At 42.4% G+C, this 15,304-nt stretch overlaps 1 protein-coding gene across 1 annotated transcript in view; it reads right to left on the bottom strand.

Moving 5' to 3' along the window:
• Nucleotides 1–798: 798 nt before the first annotated feature.
• Nucleotides 799–15,304, bottom strand: part of ITPK1 (inositol-tetrakisphosphate 1-kinase) — an 82,621-nt gene continuing 68,115 nt past the window's right edge. Inside the window, exons 5-9 of the mRNA XM_010003758.1 lie at nt 14,026–14,066; nt 9,196–9,361; nt 7,057–7,124; nt 5,400–5,562; nt 799–1,198 (exon numbers count right to left, since the gene is read on the bottom strand). Coding sequence (XP_010002060.1) covers nt 876–1,198; nt 5,400–5,562; nt 7,057–7,124; nt 9,196–9,361; nt 14,026–14,066 — 761 coding nt within the window. The 3' untranslated portion in view covers nt 799–875. The remainder of the gene's footprint in view (nt 1,199–5,399; nt 5,563–7,056; nt 7,125–9,195; nt 9,362–14,025; nt 14,067–15,304) is intronic.

Raw genomic sequence — 15,304 nt, forward strand, 5'->3', positions numbered from 1 at the left:
ACAAGTGCAATAGAGAGAGAATTAAACACTCTTCTAAAAGATGAGCTGCTTCTCTTAACTCCTCTAGGATTTCACCACTAGCAGACAATTGAAAGGATGATATTTAATCTACTAAATCACTCAACCTATCAGCACCCTGTCTGGATCAAACGTGCCACTGTTGGCAAGCGTGGCAAGAAGCTGCTTCTGACTGTAGCAATGAGGCCTGGGAGAAGAACTGCAAATCTGGAACTGGGGTGGTCATCTTGCTTCTGCACCCTGAACAGCCAGTCTGACCTGTCCCACTCAAAGTGCCACAGTTTCACAGCAAGCTACCTGTCAACATCTTGACTGGTCAATGTTTCAGGAGATTTGGTTTAGCGATACTGAAGTCGTTTTAGCTTTCTTTTGCAACAGCCTACCTAGAAAAAGGGATCAGGGAATATTTTAGGCAAAAATCTCTAGCACTGTTACATTCAGACACTGCATTTCAACATTATTATCTTCTTGATACCATGAGGTCCGATTTTAAAATGCTGGTCACCAGTGATTACAAAGAACAATAGAAATTAAAGAGCAACCCTCCCACAATGAAAGGACTAGTGTTAAAACCCACGTGTGTGTAAACTCACTACAGATTTGCAACTGGAATCTGACAAAATGGATCTGAATCACCTTTTCCCCCTCCATCTTCAGTCCATTTCATCAGCTCATCATGTTAAATCAAATGGAAAGGTTTTTTTATTTTGTGTTTTTTTTGTGTGTTGTGGTTTGTGTTTTGGTTTTTGTTTTGTTTTTCTTTTCATTTTTCTCAACAGAATAATTATAGCCTGATCTGGTTCTGGGACCACAAATTGTATCCCTGTGGCTTTCTCTCAGTCCATGGCATTGGCAAGTTATTGAGAAGAAGCTTTTGTTGCCAATGTAGCAACGCAGTGCTGCTGGAAGCTGGGGGACACTGCCGAGTTGCAGCCTAGTCTCTGGTGTTGCAATTTTACTGAGCTGTTGGTCTCACTTTCCACAATCCAGGAGGAGTCTTTTCCCATGACGCTGAGACAGCCTGTGCCAGCGCAGCATATCCGCTCATCCATGATCCCACTGGTCTGCTCTGCAAGGAGCTTGCTGCGGTTTAGCTGATTCCCCTCAGGTGCCTGACCCTGTAGGACAGCAGCTATGTGGTTCAGTAGATCTGTGAAAAATTCCGAAACACCCTCGTAACCTGAAAAAGAGAAGAATTAAGAAAAGAAAAAAAGGCCATTAAGTCGTTTTCAAAAGTTATTTGAAAGGCTTCTTGGACCAGTTTATTTCCTTGGTTGTCCTTGCCCTCCAAGTGCTAATAAAAAGCATGACATCATTTTGAGTGACTGAACAAATAGATTAGCATAAAAAGGAACAGAGACCATTGCTACAAAAATACTTTGGTTCAATAAGAAAAACTGTCTCCTTTCAGATTTTCTTTTTTCTCCCAAGTATTTATGTGTATACACAATTTTAGGTATATTCTACAATTTGTTGCCAAGTCCAGGTTTTCCCCTAAGTTACAAACTCTGTGGTATGTTTATCTTTTCCATCCTTTTTTTCCAGGTTTACTATGGAAAGTGGCTCTAATGCAGCTCCTAGAGGGGCTGGAGCCTCTCTAGAATTTGCTCAGCAATTCCCCTACTAGGGAAACCTCAGAGGACAGAGGGGCTGGCCTTACTCCCTACAGAAAAGGCAGCTTCCACTGCCTAAAAAGAAATGTGATGATAATCTAATCTAATCTAATCTAATCTAATCTAATCTAATCTAACTTGGCACTTAAAATATGTTCCCCACTATGAGCAATGTCTGAAAAAACACTCAAGTGACTGTAAACATAGATAAATGAGAGTATTTGGTAGAAACATCAGTCTTTCATTTCAGTACTGACACCAACTTTCTGTATGTTCTGTTAATCAAGTCCAGAGAATTCACAACGCAGAGTTTAACAACAAGCTTCCTGGTTAAAACAGTTGCTCAAATACAAGGAGACATGACACTTTTTTATGACACAATGGGTTGCAGTAGTAGTACAGAGCTTCTGGCTCTGTTCTAAACACTTTGGTACAGGTGCAGTTTTAACACTGTATTAATTTCAAAATTGAACCAGACATGCAACAGACTGGTATGTCTTGAAATGGATATTAACTGCTACTGCATTACTTAAAATTGTAATAAATGTGATTTAGTATTTAGAGGTGACATAAGACATTCAGTGTATTTAATGGGCTAGGCTGATTGTTTTAAAATGTCTATAAAAGTATTCTGAAGGTGACCTGCTATTAATTCAGGAGACTGAAGCAATAAATAACAGTTCAAAAGTCCCATGGGAACAGCACACATTCACACAGCAGCACATGAGCAGAACCAGAGACCACAAAGCAAATGCACAATTTGAAACACTTCTAGTGATGTGATCACAGGGCAGAAGAGTCCCTCAGTCCTATAAATAATTTAATTTTATTCTCCACTCTCCTATAAAGACCAACTTCCTTTGGCAATAAAAACCCAACTTCCTGAAAAACAAAAGAGATAATTTCACCCTAAATGTGGTGACTGGTGTATTTATAAATCCATATATTAACCAGTTAACTCTTATTTGGGCTGTTACATTGCTTTGGATTTTATTGTCCTTGGTCACAATTCTCTCAGGTCACACAAAACACTAGCAGTGTCAGACAACAGCTCCCAGTTTTCCTTTCTCTAAGGCCTGAAAAGAGATTCACCAAACAAATCAGCCATTTGAAAACGTCGAGTTTCCCAACATCCCACACAATAATCCATTGGTCAGCAGGGGCCAACTAGGACTCTGGTCATGGGAGCCAGAACAAGATCTCCCCCTCTTTGACAGAGGTGCTTGTTTTGCTTTCTTGCTTATGTAAAAGCCATGGGATTAGCCTTCAAATCTACTCAGAGTGCTTCAAACACCCTGGGAATAAGCCATCTCCATAGTAACAGCTTTAGTATTCAGAGAGGAGATCCACAGTACCCTAGAGTGTTCATGTGTGCTCACTGAAAACAAACCAACCTTGTTTGAGGGCACCTGGCAAACTCACAAAGAAGTTGCTTTAAATATTTAATGGAAATAAGATGGCCAGCTATTCAGACCTGAAACCAGCAGATGTTACAGTGTAAGGAAGCTGCAGGTATCAGGCTGGCTTCCTCTGTGCAAGCCCTCTGCAAACTGGGTGGAAAGGCTTAAATAATTCTGCCTGGTCACTCAGAAAACTTAGCACACGTGTGAAAAATAAATGCAAGGAAGGGAGGAAGAGAACGAGGGTGTCTTAACCGTTGAGCCACAGGATGCCTGGGGAAGGCTGCAAACTCTGTGGATATTGCCTCGCTCTGTTCACTGGCTGCTGCTGCAGACCTGTCAGAAAAGACAACTGTAGGACATCACTGTGCTGTGATGATAAGGAAATCAAGGACAGATTAAATTATATGTTTAGAAACTACTAGCAATTAATTCGGGGTTCATGTCATGCAAGGAATCAGTGTGAGAATCTAAGTCTTGCACGCTTCAAATCACTAGTTGCACAGCAGGTTCAATCCTAGCACTGCCCTCTGAAACCATTTTGGCAATGCCAGTTTACAAGTGGCCTGACTTTTGCCATGTTGAAAACTGTCTTCAGAGTTCTCTAGACGAGCATGGATAGTCAATTAGTCCACTCATCAATGTGTTTGAAAAAAAGTCCCTGCTCCCCCAAGCTTTGCAGAGTCAAGAAATGCCTACAAACTTTTTTAAGCCAGCATTCATGATGCTACCTGCCTGATTTTTAGGAGGGTCTCCCTGATCTAGCATACTCTCTGCTTTTCTGCATCTTCCCTTGGTCAGAGAGCCCATGTCCTGCATTTGTGACAACTTATTTACACACACAAAGTGCACATCCAGGTCTGATCTTCCCAGCTGCCTCCTCTATACAGGAAAAAACAGCAATTCACCTGTACTGGTGACAGGCTGCAGAATGTGCACACAAGCTGCTGCTTGGGCTGGGTAAGCGCAGCCAGCAGGGCAGCAAGCGAAGCAAAGCCTTTTCTCTTGGTTACCTGAGGTCAGACAAAAACAAAACCCACATGCTACGTGACTGTGCCTACAGTTCAATACCTCAACTGGTAACCACAGCTAAATACAGTCCCAGTGGTTTCTTATAGAACGGGAGACACAATAGGCCTTTTAGACATTTATCTCTGAAGTGTTTTCCAAGGCCTGCTGGAGCTAATAGAGCAGATAATAGACAACAGCCTCTTACAGGTACATCTGCTCTCATTTCTGATGGCAAACTCATATCAAGATTACATCCATGGAGTGGCAAGTTCAAATGAATACTGTTTTCATAGGTCTGCAGATTGCATCAACATCATATGGTAGAACCAAGCTGCCAAATTACCTGAGAAGAGGAGGGCTGGAGTTTTAAAAGGAAAACAATCACTATGGAGAGAAATGGGCAAGGCACTACAGGGCATTACTGGGATTGAGGACCTGGACTGAAATATTAAGAAGACTGGGAGCTCATAGGGCAAGATCTCTAGATGTAAAGATAATTCAGCCATATTGAAAACTCAGTGCCTTCAATGACCAGTTAAAAAAACTGCAACAGCCTGTTCGTGCCTCTGGAAACAAACATCACTATTCAGGAGAAGGAGAAGAGATTCACAAAAAGAAAAATCCCATGCACAACAGCATCATAGGAGATGAAGAATTATTTTTCTGTGTTAGGCTACTGAAATTAGCACAAGTGACAGACCATTATTGCTTCTCATTTTACACACTTACAACACCTTTTAGAAATTCCACTGGTCAAGGTGTTTGTTTAGTTGTTTCCAGGACATGTACTGCACTAAAAAAAAATGGAGGGCAAATTCACCCATTTTCATATGCTCTATTCTATTGTTTTATTTCAAGATCCACTTATGAGAACCTGCAAGGATATTTATCCTTTTACAGCAACGTCTGTGCATCTACAATTTTAACATCTTCTTCAGCTTCCTGGTGGTGTTGCTTTTATGCACAAAATGTCTTTTCATGGGGAATTTGCACAGGAAGAGATTTTCAATGGAACAGTTTGCTTCTTCCACCCCCTCAACACTTTTAATGGCACAGAGTATGGAAAAAAAGAAATCTTAAAAGGCTTTCCTAAAGTAGAATTTATTACTCTTCAACAAGGGACAGGCCCAGAAAGCCCAGGTCCCAGCACACAGTTCCATGCCTCAGTTCCTGGGCATTCCTTTGCAGGGAAGAGCATGACAGCCATGTTACAGTTAAACATCTGATCTCAGAAGAATCTGGCTGCTGCTCTGTCCCCCACCTGGGAAGCAATGATGTGAGAAACCAGTAGTAAAACTTCAGACTAAGCACTCACTACACGATTTCCACAAAGCATGAGAGAAATTGCCTTTCTCACCTGGGAATGCATTTATATCAATGACTGCGTGCTGCCCAGTCTGATTGTTAATGATGATATCAATTCCAAAGAGGGAAACTCCTAGAGCTTGCCGCAGAGCCTTAGAGATTTCCCGGATGACGTCGTCATTTGGCCGCTCATATACTCCTTCGATTTTATCCAGCTATAGTGGAAAAAGAAACATTACTAAGGGACTTTGAAACAGTCTCTTTTTTAGTGTAAAGATGAATTTTCAGAGGTTTCCAGGTGCATATCCACCAAATCTAATTGCAAAGAACTGGGTGGCATGAAACAGAGAAAGACACCAAAAAGAAACTGCATTCGTAATTCAGAATCCTACCTATACTGGAAGTTCATCTGCTCTAAAGCACCTAGCTCTTCTTCTTCATACTGCTGCAGCTCCTCAAGAAACACAGCAGTACAGGAATGAATAGAGAATGAGACTCACTGTTTTAAGTACTGGATCTGCACCTTAAAAAACCAAATAGAGCTGGCATGTTAAATCCGGTGCTGCAAATATTCCGGCTATCATTCTGCTATTTAAACGTAGATTATGGCATATGTTAAAGGACTGATCAGACAGACTCCTGCTGTTAGTTCCCTTGAGCCATACAACACAACTCCACTAATATCTTCAGGGTAGAGGCTAATTCAAAGGGGCTGTCTTTTATGAGGATTTTCATGTGTAAGTTATTCTACAAACATTTATTTGGATTAAAAACTTGGGTTATTTATGACTGGAGGATGTAATTTTTTTCACTTTTAAAACAATAGGTTATGTAGTAAAAGTAAACTGTTATGCCTACAGAAGAGTGTATGGAATATGTATGTGTTTGAGAGAGAAGGAAGGCAAACCACAGGAGCATATATTCTCTCTTAGTTTGAAAGCAAATTTAGCCATGAAAGGATTTATGCCTAGCACAATTAAAGCTGTAATATTTAACATTCCCATCAGTGTTGTACAAAAATTTAATCATTGCTGATTATGAAACTACTACTCCCCAATAGAGCTTGTGAAAAAGAAAACAATCTGGAGACTCAAGAGATTGCAAGGACCCAGTCCTGTAAAGTGACTTTCACAGCAGCCAGTGCCTGAGAACTTCTTAGTTTTTATACATGCAAAACTGATTAAAAGGACTGGTAATGCAAGCGTGAAACTGTGCAGCGTGCTGGCACTGCTGGACTCAGAAGACACCTAGAAATAGTCCCATGGTCACAGCTCATGTGTGCTCCCACAACAGACAGCTGCTGGCCCTCTGTGGCCCTGCCCAATGCAGTTTCTCTGCTTGAATTTTCACCATTTGTCTTTCCTCACAGAACTGAGTCCTAGAAGGATGATTTATGCTTATTAATTTCTCTGGACAGGTGAAGGCCAGGCATTCAGAACTTCCTTCTTCCCTTTGCCTAGATTAGCTCTGGGGCATTTATGCCTGGCCAGCAGCACAGGCCTCCTGCACCAGTGCTTCCTCACCGGAGCTCGGTAAGGAAAACCAGGGGGGGACACAGTCATGCTGGTTCCTTGTACCAAACAGACCTCAGCCTGCAACACAGAAGCAGACAACTTGTGAAGGAGAGTCACTAGCTACTAACATTTCCACAAGAAATGACTAGGTAGTTTTCCAGCCGCAGTAGAGGCAAAGAGACCAAGGGTACTTACTGCTGTTAGGACAGATGAGGATTCTGGCTTTGAAACATTGTGGCTGTTGAAAAATATTGATTCTCTGTCTGGAATTAAAAGCAGGTTGTAAATAACTTTATACCGGATTTAATTTCCAAAGGATTAGTGCAAGGAACAGTAGATGGCACTGCAGCCCCAGGAATCCCCCCTGGCCCACCCCTCCTGCGTGGCACTCCTGCCTGCTCAGGCAGGAACCCACCGGGTCTCACACCACCCATAAACAGAACTGTAGGGAGGTTAAACAGACATTCCTTTTCCTTTCCTTCATCAGAGCCAATTAACTAAGTTCAGTAAAGATAAATCAGTTAATTTCTACTAATCTGCTATACTCAAAGGGGCAGTCCCAACGGGAAGACGTGTCGGGAGTCGACAGCACCCTGGGTACACTCTGATCTCTGTGAACCTGAGGAGCTCACTGTCACCATGAAGGAAAGCATTAATTTTCATGGTCAGGACCCACTCTCCCTTTGAAGGAATCACAGGCATGCAGGAGACTCCCTGAGGTGACAGAGGCCATTAACACAGGGCAGTGGAAACCAGCACTTCCTGCCCTGCTCCCTCTGTGCTGGAGGTTTTACTGGAAAGGAGAAACCCACAAGTGTCCCCTCAGCATTCCCACCACACCAGACTGATGGCATCATATAGACAACTCACATGGGAACACCCAGACCCAAATCTCAGCACACAGGTGGCACCATCGATAGAGTATTTCTGCTATGCTGCTCTCTGAGTGGGCACTTAAGAGCAGTTATAGGGTCACACACGACAAAGAGCCATGAAATCCACTTTGCAGCCTGACACCACCATATATTCCCCTGGCCTCTCCTCCTATTTAGAAAGGCCCTGTACTTCCAGCCAGTCAGCTTCTAGACTGCCACATGTGCTTCAGATCTGCTTAATCGTCAGATCTGCCTAGTCAGGTGCCTGTAGCACATCCCCCTTAAACTCTCCTGATGAGAGTAAGAAAGTCAGACGCTTACCCTGATCTGCCCACAAAACTTATTTTTATCTGGGCTTCCAGAAAATGTAATATTTTACACTAATGGATGAGACATGACCTAGACATTTTTAGAAAGATGCCTTAAAACCTTCTGTTCCAGCAAAAGTCCAGACCAGCTGTCCCAATAGTTTATATTAACACACATTCTGGTCTACTTAATCTGATCAGGACATAAACCAGACCTAAACATAAATACAGGCATACAGAGCTACAGACAAGAATCCTACTATATGTATGTCCATGTGTGCAGAACACAATGGTGAGCACACACAGACATACTATGATCAGCAGAAACCACTAAGTGACAGAAACTAGCCCTTGTTAATTAATCTCCTTCAGTATGATACCTTCTCCCCTCCCACACTCCACCTCCTGGATTTGTCCAGTTACAGGTAGATCATGCTTCCATCCATGCCCTGCTAATTCCATCTTGCTTCTGAAGGCCCACAGAATGCAGTTCTCAAGAAACTAGGGGGTTTTTGTCCTCAAAAGGATATTTTAGTAATCTTTAATTAAAACCCTTTAGGTGCTGCTGTCTAATGATGTATATGAGGATTACTGTCCTCTCTGGTAAATCCATTCTTCCTTCCACCCACCACTGCTGGTATCTACAAACCAAAGGACACTTCCCACCATGGTTTACAACACTGGGCCTCACATGAACAGAGACTAGTTTAGGGGAGAGGACAAGTGATCTTTAATTTAAACACACATCCATAATCAAGGTAAAAATAGGGGAGGAAGTTCTGAAATGATGGAATCCAGGAAATTCTCTCCAAAGCACATCTATAAACAAACTCCGGAACAGATTACACATGAACTTACTGTGAAATTAGAGAATTTCTCTCCCTCTCCCCCTTTCCACATGACATAAAACACTGTTTCTAACAGGTAAGACTCAGGTTACTGTTGCATAAATATTTACTATACAAATGTCATTCGTATGTATCCAAGAACAGATGAGTTATCTCCTTTCCTATTGAAATGATACAGTAAACACAGTATATAAGAACCAGCTGCCCTCACCTTAACAGCCTTTTCAAAGGGTTTTTTTTTCTTAGCTGTTTGCTACCATGGCTCCAAGAACTGACATTTTGTTTTAAACAGGCACAACGTACCTGAGATACCCGCAGAGAAGTTCTTTAAAGATGGTCTTTTCACCACTGTGTAGGATTCCCCAACCACGAAGACCTTGTACAGCACAGCATTGTGATTGATGAAGCTCTGAATGACGCACGGGGGCCGCACTGCTTTCAGGCCCTCTTGGTTGAAGATGATTGCCATCTGGGAACACACACACATGGTTGTGCACAAGTCTTTCAGTAATTTCACACTTACCACCTGCTTGCCAGTGAAGGGGAACATCTACTGGTGGATAAATGACTGTGTGTGAATTCCTGCTCAGTGACTACTCCTATTTCATTATGTTTCATTTCACTGACACACAGTTCTTCAAACACTACTGGCAGTGCAGCTTTCCCTTTCAGTCAACGTTCTCTTCTCAGCTCTTTGCCATTTCATTTACTGCCTTTAGTTGGGAAGCTACTGCAACTGCAGGTATAACAAAAGGGCAGAGTATTTGACCAACACAGACAATGAATTTTGTATTGAATGCAGGCATGTATTGTGAGTATAACAGAAGGAACAGCTCTATGTACTAACTATAAGAGTTCTTCCCCATAGCTCCAGTTCCCATGGTTTGGGTCAGTCCAGTTGCAATGGCTGAAGCACCAGAGTTTCACACACATCATCAGGGAACTTCTTGCAGACTCCAGCAGTTGTCACTGCTAGCAAATGCCAGCCTAATGATTTTCTTGACTTGGTTTTACCAATTACTCTAAATAGATAGCACTCTCTAAGGGATTGGAACAGATATGTCAAGAAGTAAAGCATTTATAGGGCCTGAATGACGGACAGCAGCTGCCTCAAAGAGCACAGAAGCACTGCTGGAAGGTGCAGAGAAGTAAACTGATGAGCCATTATATATTCAGAACATGCTATGCTGCCCTTTCCCTTGATCCCTCCATTACTATGCCTACATAAATATATCATTATCATAACTGTAGTGCCCCATTTTTCAGGTCTGTTGTTGATGCTGCCATGACTCCTGCAGAACTGGCAACAAGCAGCATTCTGGCACAGGTGATGCAATTGCTTTGCACACAGCAGTGAGGATGAACTTAGGTTTGCTCTCCATCTTCAAAGCCCTGGAAAAGCTATGCTTTACTCATCTGAATCTTCATCACTCCAGTGATGCTGAGCCTTGTTATCCACAGCAGCAAAAGGGCATGCTGGTAATCAGATGAATATGAGAAAGGACTGTCCAAAGCCAGACAACCTGACATGTTTTTTCTTCCTCTTCTCTGTGTAAAATTCCTTCCCACAGGTAAGGATGTTTTGACTAGAGCACCTTCCCTCTCTGAAGAGCCTTGAAGACAATAGCTAACTACTCAAGTCCTGTGCCTACTGCCTGCCTCAGTCAGTGCAAGATGCGTAATGCTTGCCAAAAAACTTCCTAAGTTCTGCAACACCAGCTTTTCCTTATGCCTGTTATTTCCTCACTGGCCTGCTTGGGTCTAGTGTTGTACTTGGGATTCAACAGAGTCCAGAGAGGCTAAGAATATTCCTGTGGGTCCCACAGTGACTCCACAGCAATACACAGAATAAAACTGGAGCTTCCTGCTTCAGCACAGTGCAGATGAGTTACACTGCTTGCTCATTCTTTCCACACGCTCCCTGTCAGTTTTTGTGCTTTCTGAGACTAGCTGATCAGTGAAGTTAGGGTCACTGGAAGGATTTTATGAAGAAACTTTACCACTTTGTTCTCTCTCTCATATATTATCTATGATCAGCTGCTCATCTTATGTATGTTGTACTTTCAGACTGAATTTTTGCTAAAAACTTATTTGTTCCTGTGATAAAAATAGTAAATATAATTGGTTTTGTTGTTCAGAAAAAAACTGGTAAATGATGTACTGGTTATATATGCATAGTTAAAGTCTGAGTTAATTTTTGTCCTTACTCCTCCTTATCTGGTAGATCACATAAGATCACATAATTGTCTGCACGTATGCACAACGACTCAGTAGATTAACATTTTCTGAGTTCAAGTAAATGCATACAGTCAATACCTACTTGCACCAGATATTCTTACTCTGCCTTTATTATACAAGATGCTATTTATCTGACAGAGTGAATTTGTGAGTGGTAACAACCTCTGAAAGAAACCTAGTCTAACCAGCAGAATTATCCATCAAGATCATTCACAGCAACAACACTACCACACCTCATTTGTCTCTCTCTAGTGGCACGAAACAAGTGGCTCTCCTCCTCCTCCCGTGTAGCCTGCTGGCATTAGAGTATTTACATTGTACTGGCAAGAACTGTGCTGTTCCTCTAGTGTTCTCTTCGAGTGTTAGCTAATTAATCTCCATAAACCACTCCATAAGGTGAGCAGGTACTTGTCATCCTATTTTAGAAGTTTGGAAACCCAGAATTTATCTTTTCAGCACTGAACTGAGCCAGGCTACTGGAAACCATGTGAAACTTCTCTTCTGCAAAGCTCTGTGCCAACAGCCCCATGGACTAGCCACAATCTCCACAACTGCCATGGGGTTGCGTTATACTGGCTGACTGTGGTGTCTTATGGTTTTTAGCATGCATGAACACAGCTCCAAGAACTCACTTGCAGGGTGCACTTGCTCTTTGTCATTAGCACAGGCCTGCTGTGTCTGGCAATAACTTGGGAACACTTTATATCATAATTTCCAAATAGCATTCCTCATTATAAATGCAGAGCTCTTTTGAAGGCAAAATAAAACATCTGGCACCAAGAATTCTTACTGACAGTGTCTTTAAGGAATTTAGTCTCAAAAACCACAGTGATTCCCTGTCTTTTCATTCCTGTCTACTCAACTCTGAGAAAAAGAGTAATTCTGGACACATTTCTTCAGGTTATATGTCTCAGTGGTGTCTCATGGCAGCTTTACCAAAAGTCAGTTACGTTCTGACCCACTGGCAGCTAGCAAGGCATCATCTCTGTTCAAGTCTAACAAACAGTGCTGGCAAAGTAGGGTTCAAGTGCTGAGCTGGCTGATACCAGCTTCTAGTGTAAAGGCTGTGCAGAACTGGGGAACACTGTAAGAAGACTCACTAACAGCACCTTGGCTTAACTCGCTTGTTTTCACAGCCTTGTGAAAAAATACAGTCTGCCAGCCTTGGTGGGCACCAAACCCAAACTCATGGCTGCTCCATCAGCTGCTCCTGTGAGACAGTACTTGAACTTTCCAAGGAGTCATCTTGAGAAGAAAAGCACATTTCTGGTCAGGGTGTGTTCTAGTTCCAGTGTCAGCTGTGCAGTGGGAATACCACTACAGAAAATGAAGCAATATACCAAAAGCCAAAGAAGGAGTCACTGATAAAACAGGAAACAATTTCTTGCTTGCAGACCTACACTCCATCTTTTAGACAGTGCACTGTAAGCTGAGATTTATTCTATGCTTTCCTTGCCATCATTGACCATAAAATAGCAATTACATTACAGTTTCTCTCTGATCATAAAGACACTTTTGGATCACTCCTAAGAACTTAGCAACTCAAAAACTGACTACTACTACTATGTAAAGTACCATGCAAGAGTTTATGCTTTTTTCCAGGGGTCCTCCTAGGATCTAGCAATAAGTTCCTATGGTAAAGTGCAACCTACAACTGTATTTTTAGTCTAATTTTGCTCAGATAATGAGATTCTGGCAGGAGGCTGCACTGTATGAAGGAACAGCAAGGAAAGATTTAGTAGTGAAAGTCCAAGCCTGAGTCGACAAGTATTGAAAAGTTCATGCATTTCAGGCTTCAGTTGCAGAGGAACTTTCGACAGAAAAATCAACAGGGAAGCTGGAGTCTTAAGTTAATTCACAACCCAGTCCCCAAGTGTTCTCAGGAATCATTGCAAAAATCTGTAGCAGCTGCTCCAGCAAACTAATAGGACTGTATGTCATGCTTGTAAAATGATCCAGGCTAAGGCCTGCATGAAAAATCTAGCTGCATTTTTAAAAGGAAGCGCTAGTCACTCAGGATTTCAGCAGTAGATATTCTGCTTGTCTACATTTACATTTTACTTCAGGGCCTTCACCTCTCAGAGACACTGCAGCAACATACTGCACATTTCAGGAGCAGCTGCAAAACCTGGATCGACAACCACGTTGTTAACAAAAGGAAGCCAAGCATTGCAAGAGCCAGCAGTGAGGTCTGGATTCTCAAAACTGAGCTGCAGTAAGCAGGAAGGCAGGAAGCACAAATGGAAAAGAATTAAAACAGGACTCCGCTCGCCTAAATTTGGAGGAAGCTAGGCTCCTAGGGAATGCACTCCTTCCAGGAATAGACAGCCATTTTAACTGCAACTGCCTTACTGGAAGGAGGGAAAGTAGATAGTTCCACCAGCCCTGTTCTTCCCACAGCTCCAGCCGTGTTACTGTAACTGAACATGCCTAGAAGTAATCTCTATTTGCAGTTTCCTTCCCCTCAAGGAGAGGAACCAGCTGGCCTTCACTCCTGCTTCATCTGTGGCACAAAACCATTTCTCACCTGCATCACATGTGTGCTGGAAGAGAAACATGGTGGGGTGAAAACCCCAGTTAAGTGTCACCTCCCACCAAAGGAGACACTGAAGGAGGTTCCTTGCAGACAGAGCAGAATGGAGGCAACAAACTGCTAGAAGCTACTATATGACAAAAGGTAGAAACTGCTAGAAAGAACTTCCATGTCAAGAGGTTAAATCATATTTAACTTCATTTCAGATAAATATGGAAAAATAACACAAGGGAGAGGTGGGGGAAGAGAAGTCATTTGGGCATAGCCCTCATTCTGCCCACTACGGGACCAGAAAGCACCAGCCAAAACACCATGGGGGGACTGAAAGTAGCAGGATAACACTACAGAAGTTTTTAACTCACCTCGTGAGAGTTGGTTCCATGGGCCACTCTGGTTTTACAGACTGGGTAAACAAAAAAGAAAAAACAATGGATCACTGAAACAGGACACACAAAGCCCTTAAAAACCCATTCCCATCCACACTTTCAAACCCTGGAGTTCACCAGACCAAGGCAATGACTGTACTAGGTACCAGTGACAGTCTCTGCTAGAAGAGTGCCTTCAATCACTGCAAAGCCTGGCTTGCTCCAAGCCCTATCTCAGCTTCTCCCTGTAACTAAGGTGCAAGCAGAGATCATTACTGGGACAGGACAGAGGTGCAAAGCATCAGCTAAGAAGTTTGTACCAGTACTGGTATTGACATCCTGCCTACTCAGGGGATATCTGCACAAGTTGGTGATTTTTCCTCAGACTGGAACTACTTTACAGGTACCACAAAACACTACTGTCCTGAAAACAAGGGAACTGGGACACACTGGAAACCAACTTTATATCCTACCTCCCCAGTTTTGGGGAGGAAAAACTAAATGGACCAAAACAAACTAAGATACAACATATTTCTCACAGGCAACTTTAGACAAAAAACGTAGAAAAAGCCCAGCAGCTCCTCCTTCTCCTTCATATTCCTTATCTGCTCTGTATATCCTGGTTCCCATCTCCATCCTAAAACCAGAAAGAAACAACATGCTCCTGCTGTTATGAAACCAGAGATGAGCTGAAGACTCTGAGACCCACACAATGACTAGAGCTGATGTTATTTATATGTTAAGCAGAGGAGATGAAAACTTGCAAGTCGTGAGGGAGTGGATAGGACAAGACTTATACCATGTTATACTGATTTTCTATGTTATTTTTTAATTTCATCATCATTTAGAGGGGCTGATTCAAGCCTTCTGAATAGATGGGCTGTGCTGCTGACTAATGAGCACAAGCCAGCTGTACTGAGAGGGCAGTGTGCATGGGTGAGGAAGGGGAGTTAAAACCATTCAGTGGGCTTGAAATTACTGCTTCACAATCTAGCTCCAGGAGAGCTGCCTCATCTGGGAGAGCCATGACAGGGAAGGAAAACCATGCTTTTTCCACATGACTTTACCTCTGAACTTTACAAATGTGGCAAGGACCAAGGAAACAAACACTGATTAACCAATTCTTCTCACTTTAGACTGCAAGGAATCAAATAAAGGAATGAAAAAAAGCACAGCCCCTCAGTAAAACTTCTTACAAAGCACAAACAGCTCACAGTAGCTGTTTGAGGCTGTAGATCCTTAGAGCCTGCTATCTATGGCAATATTTACACTCTTT

The sequence above is a fragment of the Chaetura pelagica genome, unplaced genomic scaffold (assembly GCF_000747805.2).
Source record: "Chaetura pelagica isolate M959 unplaced genomic scaffold, ChaPel_1.0 scaffold48, whole genome shotgun sequence".
In the NCBI taxonomy this organism is placed as follows: domain Eukaryota; kingdom Metazoa; phylum Chordata; class Aves; order Apodiformes; family Apodidae; genus Chaetura; species Chaetura pelagica.